Source organism: Trypanosoma cruzi, genomic scaffold (genome assembly GCF_000209065.1).
Source record: "Trypanosoma cruzi strain CL Brener 1047053516717 genomic scaffold, whole genome shotgun sequence".
NCBI lineage: Eukaryota > Euglenozoa > Kinetoplastea > Trypanosomatida > Trypanosomatidae > Trypanosoma > Trypanosoma cruzi.
Genome location: NW_001849298.1, coordinates 1 through 9,221, shown reverse-complemented (window position 1 = coordinate 9,221; position 9,221 = coordinate 1). Strand labels below are relative to the sequence as shown.

The 9,221-nt window shown below is 48.1% G+C and overlaps 7 protein-coding genes across 7 annotated transcripts, besides 14 other annotated features; all 7 read left to right on the top strand.

Moving 5' to 3' along the window:
- Positions 1 to 331, top strand: Tc00.1047053506715.59 (monooxygenase, putative; the record flags this gene model as incomplete). The annotated part of the gene is made up of 1 exon (XM_800783.1): positions 1 to 331. A coding segment is annotated over one exon (331 nt), but the record flags the coding sequence as incomplete, so codon positions are not given.
- Positions 1 to 5,420: a sequence feature (heterozygous, non-Esmeraldo-like haplotype).
- Positions 335 to 356: a sequence feature (AT_rich).
- Positions 513 to 542: a microsatellite.
- Positions 621 to 641: a sequence feature (AT_rich).
- On the top strand, positions 654 to 1,301 carry Tc00.1047053506715.50 (uncharacterized protein; the record flags this gene model as incomplete). The annotated part of the gene is made up of 1 exon (XM_800781.1): positions 654 to 1,301. The coding sequence occupies one exon, from the start codon at positions 654 to 656 to the stop codon at positions 1,299 to 1,301; it is 648 nt and encodes a 215-aa protein (XP_805874.1).
- Tc00.1047053506715.44 (hypothetical protein, conserved) lies at positions 1,673 to 1,921 on the top strand (the record flags this gene model as incomplete). Its single annotated transcript, XM_800782.1, has 1 exon — positions 1,673 to 1,921. One exon carries the CDS (start codon positions 1,673 to 1,675, stop codon positions 1,919 to 1,921), a length of 249 nt encoding a protein of 82 aa, XP_805875.1.
- Positions 2,219 to 2,257: a sequence feature (GA-rich).
- Positions 2,258 to 3,400, top strand: Tc00.1047053506715.40 (hypothetical protein, conserved; the record flags this gene model as incomplete). Its single annotated transcript, XM_800780.1, has 1 exon — positions 2,258 to 3,400. One exon carries the CDS (start codon positions 2,258 to 2,260, stop codon positions 3,398 to 3,400), a length of 1,143 nt encoding a protein of 380 aa, XP_805873.1.
- Positions 3,109 to 3,155: a microsatellite.
- Positions 3,532 to 3,569: a microsatellite.
- Positions 3,646 to 3,672: a microsatellite.
- On the top strand, positions 3,792 to 5,018 carry Tc00.1047053506715.30 (uncharacterized protein; the record flags this gene model as incomplete). Its single annotated transcript, XM_800779.1, has 1 exon — positions 3,792 to 5,018. The coding sequence occupies one exon, from the start codon at positions 3,792 to 3,794 to the stop codon at positions 5,016 to 5,018; it is 1,227 nt and encodes a 408-aa protein (XP_805872.1).
- Positions 5,095 to 5,214: a sequence feature (A-rich).
- Positions 5,421 to 5,812: a sequence feature (haploid, non-Esmeraldo-like haplotype).
- Positions 5,623 to 6,089: a mobile genetic element.
- Positions 5,813 to 6,734: a sequence feature (areas not merged during assembly with more than two copies in the genome that could not be assigned to a particular haplotype).
- Positions 6,088 to 6,262: a sequence feature (A-rich).
- On the top strand, positions 6,338 to 7,249 carry Tc00.1047053506715.20 (metallopeptidase, putative; the record flags this gene model as incomplete). Its single annotated transcript, XM_800778.1, has 1 exon — positions 6,338 to 7,249. One exon carries the CDS (start codon positions 6,338 to 6,340, stop codon positions 7,247 to 7,249), a length of 912 nt encoding a protein of 303 aa, XP_805871.1.
- Positions 6,735 to 9,221: a sequence feature (heterozygous, Esmeraldo-like haplotype).
- Positions 7,630 to 9,165, top strand: Tc00.1047053506715.10 (protein kinase, putative; the record flags this gene model as incomplete). Its single annotated transcript, XM_800777.1, has 1 exon — positions 7,630 to 9,165. One exon carries the CDS (start codon positions 7,630 to 7,632, stop codon positions 9,163 to 9,165), a length of 1,536 nt encoding a protein of 511 aa, XP_805870.1.

Genomic DNA, 9,221 nt, shown 5'->3' with positions numbered 1-9,221 from the left:
TGCGCAGGATGCTTCGTTGTGCGTTGAGGACGCAGCCCTTTTGGCCGCATCGCTTCTCGATGTCCCGTTGCACAGCGACACGGGATTTGAGTACGTCTTTAAGCAGTTTGAAACACTGCGACGTGATCGTGCAGAGCGTTATATTCGCCAATCACGTCGGGCCCGCCGCTTCACTAGTTTGTCGTACTCAACGGTGCGGGATGCGATGTTGAGGGCGACTCCTTCCGTGGCGCTGATGTGGTTTCAGAGGTGGCTGTCAAACTGGAGGTACAACTCGCAGCAGCTGGAGGTGGATCCCAAAATAAAGGCAGAGACGGCTTTCAGGGGCTGAAAGAAATTTATTTTTTTAAATATATGTTTTTTGTGTGATTTTTTTTTCTTAAAAACCTGCTTTTTTCTATGGGTGTTACTTACATGTGAGCTGTTTTGATACCATTCGGAGCAAAACGAGAGGAATGCCGATGGAGGGAGATGATTGTCGATGGTGTTTTCTTGCTGGGCCTCTTTATCCGATATACATATATATATATATATATACATATTTTTCTTCTTTTTTGTTTTTGTGCATGTGAGCTCTGCGTAGTCGTGCGTGTTGGTTGGGAAGTTATTTGGTTTGCGCGTTTTTTTTTTAATTTTTTTATGCGTGCTTGATAATGGTGACGATTCGTTACGCCCTTGTGGCATCCGCAGAGGGGGTTCCTTTAGCCGATTTCCAGGCGGTGCCGAGCATGCATGCTGGAGGAGCTAAAAAGATACTTGCGAACATCAAAAGGCCTCTTGTTGAGAGGAAATGTGTCACCTTCAACGGCTACTCCTACGACATGCTGCCCCACAGGGACGGGACGGTGTACATGTGCGTGACGGAGGAGTCTTGCAGTCGTGCAACCGCCTTGAAATTTTTGGAAGTTGCTCGAAAGCACTGCAACTCTCGGAGTAAAAATCCTGTTGTTCTGGCTGCCGAGTTAAGGAAGGAAGTGGAGATGTTTAACGATAAACTGAATGCTAAAATACGTGATATTCGTTCCGACGTTGAAAAGGTTCGGGGGGAAATGATCACAAATGTCGATAAACTGCTGGACCGTGCGGATCGACTTGATGCGCTATTATTACAGTCTTCTGCGCTGGAGGGAGAGTCCTCGGCATTCCGACAGAACACAAGGACTCTGGAGCGCCAATATCTCTGTCACCGTATTCTTATCTATGTATTCATTGCTTTCGTTGTGCTGGTTTTGCTTTTTGTCATTGTTCTCGCTGCATGTTCACGGGATGGGGTCAACTTTAATCGCTGCAAAAGAAATTGAAAACGAAGTTGAATTGGCGTAGCCGGGGGTTTGGCCTCTTTGCTGCCACAAGTGATACCGGATGCTTTTTTTTTCTTTTTCCTTCTTCTATTCCTGTTGTTTTGTCATCTTCTTCCTTGTGCGTGGTGTTTGCTGGCTGTTTTCGTTTGTACTGTTGTTATGTGGAGGCGTGGGGCGGTCTGTGGACGGTTGATTGTATTTTCAGGGCTCATTCAACTATTTTTTTTCCCTTTTTTTTGAGTGTGCGTGTGGGGGGGCAATTTTTGTTTTCTTCTTTTTGACTTGTTGCATTGTTACGGTGCCGGGTTCTTCCGCTAGTAGCTGCACATTACCATTATTATTTATTGGCGACACGGTGCATTTGGGCATTGATGGACACGTTTCACTACGAGGAGGTGCGGCTGACGGAGATGCGCGTGGAGGGGGAGATGTTGCGATACCCGTGCCCCTGCGGCGATCTATTCGAGCTTTCGGTTAAAGACTTTGCTGCCGGTGCCGATGTCGCCCAATGCCCTACATGTTCACTCACATTGCGTATCATCTGCACCGATACCGAGCGAAGGGCTTTTTTAAGTCAACATGGCGTGGAGGGAAGTGAACTCTGCCTTGTCTCCGTCTAAATGCAGTGCATAATACAAGTGTATTTACTATAAGCGTGTGGGAAAGGAATGTGCGACGAGAAGTGGTGCGGGAAAGATGATACCGCGTTTGAGGATATTGTGTGCGTTTTTTTTTTTTTCGTTGTTGCTTTTCAATGTATATCTTCACTGCCGCTTTTTTTCTTTCCATTCTGTTGTTTACACTGAAGTCCCTCAAAGAAGAATATAAGTAAATACATAGGCATAACCTTCCTTTTGTGGTGCGAGCAAAGGAGGCATTTGTAGCGGGGGGAATATATATACATACATATAGGCCTATTATCTCCTTCTTTCCTTCTTTCCTTTTTTTTTTTTTTCATGATGCTTCGTCGACTTTTTGTCTTTGACGCTGCAAGGGCGACTAATATGCGTTTTCTTACAATGACCAGCGAGGTACGCGATAATCTTACAAAGCAGCTTTCTGCGCTGAAGGAGGAGTGTAGAGGGCAAGGATTGGATTTAGCGGACATGAGCGATGCGTCGCGAGTGGCTATGCGGACCGTGCAGGAGGGCCTAACGCGTGTCAGCGTCGAGGACGAAATTTTTAAGGGGAAAAGCATAACTCTTTCAGCTTCTATGAAGGCATACACGGCACGCCTGTCGAACCTACAGGATGAGGCGCGGTCCATTCAGACGGAGGTGGATGCGCTGCTTAAAATGATGTGGGGCACCGAAGCTCCAACGAAGGCTGCCTCCTTCGCCTCACCCCCGCGGTCAACGGAGGAGGTCGGAGTTTCTTCTTCTTCTGCTGCTGCTGCAGCAGGAGGGAAGGGGAATGAAACGGTCGATGATGAGTTTATCGTGGAACCACCGCCTCTTGCCAAGGCATTGGGGAACGACAAGCGCCCTGCTGAGCGTGTTGAGGCCGAGCGGGTGCAAGGGACCGCGCATAAACCGGTGGAGGAGATGAGGGTGGAGGAGATTGAGGTGGAGACCATTGAAGTGGAGGTGGAGCCGAACGAGAGTCCCGCAGACAACATGAAGATCACCGACATCACAAGGGAGTTGTATGAACGAGGCGTAAACTTTTCCGACTGCCTTGACGCGCGGACGTTGCGTCAGCGATACAAGGACGTGCTGGCGGGCAAAATTTCGCCCGGTATCTCGCCCGGTACGGCAACCTCAAGCCCTGCGACTGCAGAGGCTAACACAAACCAGCCTCGCATGCCACAACATCGGCCATACCAACAACAACAACAACAGCAGCAGCAGCAGCTTAATACGAACGAGTCTGGACTTGCCCACGATCCCTATCCGAACGCATACAGGAAGATGGTGGACCCCATGAAACATGTGTGGGAGCTTAAAAACGAACTTGCAGCGGAGAAGGGAATTGACCCAAAGAGCGTCGATCTATGGAGTGGGAAATGCAAACTGGAGGATCACAAGCTCTTGTATGATTATCCATCCGTGCAGAACTATCCCATAGAGGTGCGCCAGAAGGGTGACATCCCACGGTAAGACCGTGCAATGGTGTGTTCTTTTACGAGAGAAAGTATCGCTTCTTTTTACTTTTTTTTCTTTTTTTGGCAGTAACATCCAGATAAAGAAGAGGGGATGAGGGGCGATAAATGTCTAAGCACCCATAGACGAAAAAGAAAAAAAAAAAAAAACGAAAAGAAAAGAAAAAGCGATGGCGAAAAGCACAAATAAATGTTAGTTTTTTTTTTCTTTTAAATTTATTAGTTTTTGAATCTTCTGGGTTATTATTATTATTTTATTTTATTTTATTTGACGTTTGTTATCTTTAAATCCATCTTGTATGCATGCGTGCGAATGTATATAGGGTTTCTTTTTTTTTTTTTTTTTGGTTGTTTCTTTTAGAGGCTTGCCTTTTTTTATTACGGAGAGGATGCATCGAGGAGTGGATACGTCTGTTCCAAGTGGGGCTTTAGAAGCAGAACGTAAAGTTGCCCAACGGCGTGTGTATTTGCTCACATTTATTGTTTTTGTTGTGGTGGCAGGTGGATCCTTTGCGTGTGTGTTTTTTGGCATTTTTGAGATTGTAGGGCATGACTCCATGCTTATGAACGACGGCCTTGGGGAAGTCATGACAGTCCTCGGGATATGTTTTACGGTCCCATGCGTATTCTGCGTGGCTGTTTTTGCGGCATTAACGTTGGACTTTTCTTGCTTTCCGTCTATTCGTTTCTTCAGTGAATACGTTGTCATGGGGCTTATATTGATATCGTTTGTGGTTCAACAGGTCTTGTGCGATGTATATTTGTTTGGCGTTCTTGGGTTTCTAGTGATGGCGGTTGCTGTTTTAGATGTGTTTGTTTTTGGATTGTATTTTTTTTTCCGTTTACGTAGCTTTTACATCCCGAATGTTTTGACTGTCGTGTTGTTTGTGGGCAAAACAGCCGTACTGTGGGGTATGACGTACATTCCTCATGCAGAAGGGGAGGCGGAGGGGAAGCAGCAGCCGATTGGCTCCAACGGCCTTTTTGCGATGCTTGTTTTAACAGTTTCTACTGTTCAGCTGCCGCTGTATATTATGGAGACGAATGAGTCTTCCGGGTTGCAGGATGGAATAATAACGGAGAACAGCATTGTGGAGAACTTCAACAATAATTTTAACCTTCTCCTCCTCCACCTGCTGAACTCCCTGGACATATTCACTGTGTATGGGTATATCATTTCATTTAATAACCGAGGAGGGGCTCTTCGAACAATACCGGAACCATTTCGAATTCTCATTTTTATCATTGCAAGCGTCGCGTTTGTAGGGAACAACGTTGGCGTCATTCACTTATTTTATGCACGTGATGGCGTTGAACACGCGGAGCTTATTTGCCTACCGAAGAAGTTGCGTGATGCAACCAATCAATGGAATAGCACGGATGTGGGTGGAAGTCACAAGCGCCGTATTCTTCAATATCTACTGTTTCTTGTTGTTGTGTGCGATGCTCCCTTTCTGGCGGTGCGAACGCAGCTTTGGCTACGGGGTCATCAAATGTTAAGCGTGTTTCTCATAAAGAACGTAAAGTCTATTCTTGACATCGTCATGGTGGTGCTTCGCGTGGGCCGTTCACCCGGGGCCACCGATCGTCTTCGGCGTTCGGTCTTTGAGTCCTGATGATTCCTGCAGTACTCCTTTCTGGCCACTCTCTTTTTTTTTGTTGTTCTTTTGTGGTAGGTGTGAACGGGATCTGTGTTGTTGTTCTTTTAAATGTTTTTTTTTTCAGCCTCGCTTTTGTTCTTTTTACATTTTCCGATGTTTTATTATTATTATTATTTATATTTTTTTTTCCTTTCTTGTTTGTGCTGTTGTTGCCAGTTTAGGATGAATGCGGGATCCACGGAGATGAACGACGGACAGACAATTGACTTGAATAAACTCCCAAGCGCAACGAGAGGACTGACGCAGCCGCTGGAGCTTGTGAGTACGAGTGGGAAGCATGTTGTGGGTAACCTTCAAGGCATAATGTTCCACGGTGCATCCTCTGCCAGCAGCCACGGACGTGATGTGGGGCCTCGTAGTGGCGTTGCAAGTCGAAGGCGCACTGGGATTTGATCGGTGACTTGGGCCGTTCATATGCGAAGCGTTTTTATTTTATGTGATCTGTGCGTTTTTGTTCGGCTTTGCGGTGCTGGGACGCTTGTATCAGCGTATGCAGCACTTCCGTGAGAGCAGCCATTTTTTTTTGTTGATTTGTATGTGCCTTTTATGATTTATATATAGGAGCTTTTGGGGAGAATGGTCGCGGGGAGAGCTGGCGAATTTAATTAATGTATGTATATATCCTGATAAATGAATGCATTCTTTATGATACTTTCTACCGTATGAATCTTTTGGGAAGAACGCGACATTGTAGGGGCAGGGAGCCGATAGAGGCCAGATAAAATTTTTTTTTGCCATCCCACCCAGCCCCTTTTGATTCCCACCACGCGGCGGTGTCTTGTGGTTGGAGGACTCCGAAGTCTGCCGCCTCGTAGGTCTGTATCTACATATCCCATCCGAATAGAGTGAGCGGCCCACAATTGTGGCTAACGGATGATATTTATATACATATATACACTTACCTGGTGTTAAGCTTTGAGGGTGTGGTGAATCCACTCTTGTCCCGCTCATCCTTTCTTATTCCTATCTGGTTTGTTTTCTACCATCGATAAACTCAGGATCCGGCGAGCGGCCCAGAGGATTATTCTGCTTTCATTTCTTTTTCGATTATTTATGAATTCTTTTGTTTTTCTTTTACACATTTTTGTGTGTTAAATAGTTTTTGTTTGCATATTTGTATCCACCCTTCGCCTTTTCTTTTAATTTTTTTATGGTTGCTTTATTTGTTATTATTTTTTGTTTGTGTTTGTTTTGTGTTTCATGGGGGTGGGAGGCTGTTATTATTAGATTGGTTTGGTTTTTGACGCTGGCGAGTGTGTGCAGCGACGATACAAATGGAGAAGAGAGCCCCGCTTGAAAAGGTTTGTGTCGCGGATACGGTGATACAGGCGTGCCTGGCGCATGCCTTTACGACGGAACAAGAAGAGGTGATGGGGTTGCTACTTGGGGAGGTCACCGTGCATCACGGTTGTGGTGCGACGGCTGCTATTTCTTCAGAGACGGTGAGGGTGGCTGCAACCGTCTCTCCTGCAATTTCCACAGGTGCTAAATCTTTCGGTGGGAATGTGAATGCTCCAACACCAACACCAACGTCCACCGTTCGTAAGCGTGCCAATGTGTGGGGTGCTTGGATTTTGCAGCGCAGTGTGAGGCGTGCCGACCGTGTTGAAATTGCCCCAGAGATGCTTGCCGGTGCCTCCGATGAGGCGGAGCGCTACACAAAACAGGTGGGACATCATACCCGCGTGATTGGGTGGTACCACAGCCACCCCCGCATCACGCCATACCCGTCGCAGGTTGACCTTCGCTCCCAGGGCTCGTACCAGCAGATGGAAAGCGGTTGGGTTGGTTTGATATTTAGTGTTTTTTACAGCGACGCGACGAACAGAAATGGCGTTTCTATTCACTGCTTTCAGACAGGTCCTGGCGAAACGCATGAGAAGGTTGAGATTGAGATTGTTCCTGTTGGAAGTATGCCGCTGAGGTCATTACCACCGTGCGAAGTTACGCACCGTCTTCTTCATGTATTTCGTTCCGAGGTCAATGCTGCAGTGGAGCTGGTTAGGCGGCGTTGCAAGGATGCGCCTGACGCAATGGCGGCAGCCTTTGCCCTACAAGAGGTTCAACTATATACTCTTGAGAAGTTGATTGCGCAGCCTACCTTGAGGCATCTAAGAGCCTGTATTTCCTATATGGAGCGTGAAGTGAAGCGTTTGGAAAAGGAGTTGGCTGCACAAAATTCTTGACAACCTTTTTTTTACGGGTGTTTTTTCCCCGCTCCTTTTCTGTTGTGGCATTTGGGTTGCTTGTTTGTTTCCCTTTACAGAAGGCGGAAGGGCGGCGCAGAAAAGTTTGGGGTTTAGGGCGGTGATATATATATATATTGTTTGGAACGTTTCTCTTTGGCCATTTTGTTTTGTGTCACGGTAGCACAACGCCAGATGTCTTTTAATCTTCGTGATGGCTCCTGGCTGTACGAATGGGGCGGTGGCCGGAGGACTGGCGACGGTGACTGTACGTCTCTGCGCCCCACGAATCGGACTGTTGCTGGTGCGGCAGCGAAGGATGCTCTTTTGTCTTGCAGCCCCGCTTTGCGCAGGGCCGAGGGGAGGCTGTGCGGAGGCAAATGTGGTCGCTGGATGACTTTGATATTGGGAGGAAGTTGGGTGAGGGACGCTTTGGCAAGATTTATCTCGCGCGGGAAAAGCGAACGAAGTGCGCCGTCGCAATAAAGTGTCTGTCGAAGGACATGATCCGCTACCACGGGCTCGCCCACCAGTTAAGACGGGAGGTGGAGCTGCAGGAATACGCGGGACGTTGTCATCGTCACATTTTGCGCCTCTTTGCATACTTTTGGGACGATGTGCGAGTGTTTTTGGTGCTGGAGTACGCGGATGGAGGGAACCTGCAGACACTGCTGGACACCCGAACGCAGCACCGCGTGTCGGAGGAGGAGGCGCGGCGTATTTTGCGGCCGTTGCTCTCAGCACTCGCCTTCCTGCATGAGCGGGATGTCATTCACCGCGACGTGAAGCCGGATAATATTTTGTTCAAAGCCCAAGCGGTGAAACTGGCTGATTTTTCATGGGCGGTTCGGCTTGACCGCAGGGTTCCCCAACACTCCCGTCGCTACACGCTTTGCGGCACGATGGATTATCTTGCACCGGAGCAGATCTCAAGGCGGGGTTGCACAACGAAGGCCGATGTGTGGGCTCTCGGCATATTGACGTACCGCATGTTGTGCGGGAATCTGCCTTTTGAGCATCTCTCCGCATGGGAGTTGTGTGCCCGAATCACAAGGGGGAACGTGCAATATCCCACGCATCTTTCAGTGGAAGCACAGAATTTTATGGAGTCTCTGCTTTGCGTGGATGAAGCGAGCCGACTGTCATGTGAAGAGGCCTTGAAGCATCCTTTTATTGTAGGCAACAGTTGCAGTCTACATGAGGCCAGTGCCGAGACGGAGCTACCAAGCGCTGTAAGTTTTCAGTGCTCACCCACGCCGGAGCATTGGGACAACCGTTTTGTGCGCGTGTCGCTGCCTACTTACGGCAAGGCACCAGCTGTTGTTTTTGCGCAAAGACGACAGCCGCAACCTCAACAGAAGCAGCAAACAAACAACAGAAGTGGTGGGGGCGGTAGTAGTCAGAATAGTATCAACAGCAGCAATAGTGCTACTTGCAAGTGGGTTGCTACTGCTGCTTGCAGTCGTTCTCTTTCGGATGGGAGTTTTGTAACGGTTAGTTCTTCCCATTCCACGGAACGCATTGCGAGTGCACCTGACCTGACCACCCCTAATATCTCTTCTGCCCCGCAGAGAGAATGGATTTGTTCAGGGAGGGCCATTGCCAATGGCGAAACGCTAAAGAGTGGCTCGGAGGAGGTGGCGACATCAAGCCAAGGGGCGAGTCTCAGCCGTCCACGCAACACACACAGCACAAGTGATAGGAGCGGCCTGGCCACAACGCAAATTGGAAATTTTATAGGCTTCTCACCGCTTATTCTTTGCCCTAATGACGCCAATGACAATGCGGAAGAGAATGGGGTTGATGAGAGGGAGGCAGATTGCGTTGTACAGCTGCGCTTTGACGATAGTCTTCTGTCCCTTTCGCAGCTCACAGCCGCGTCGGCAAGCACGGTTGATGCGGCAGAGAATTTATAGTTGAGAAGGGGGATTTCATCTCCTCTTTTTTCTCCGAGTAGCCGATGCTTTTTCTC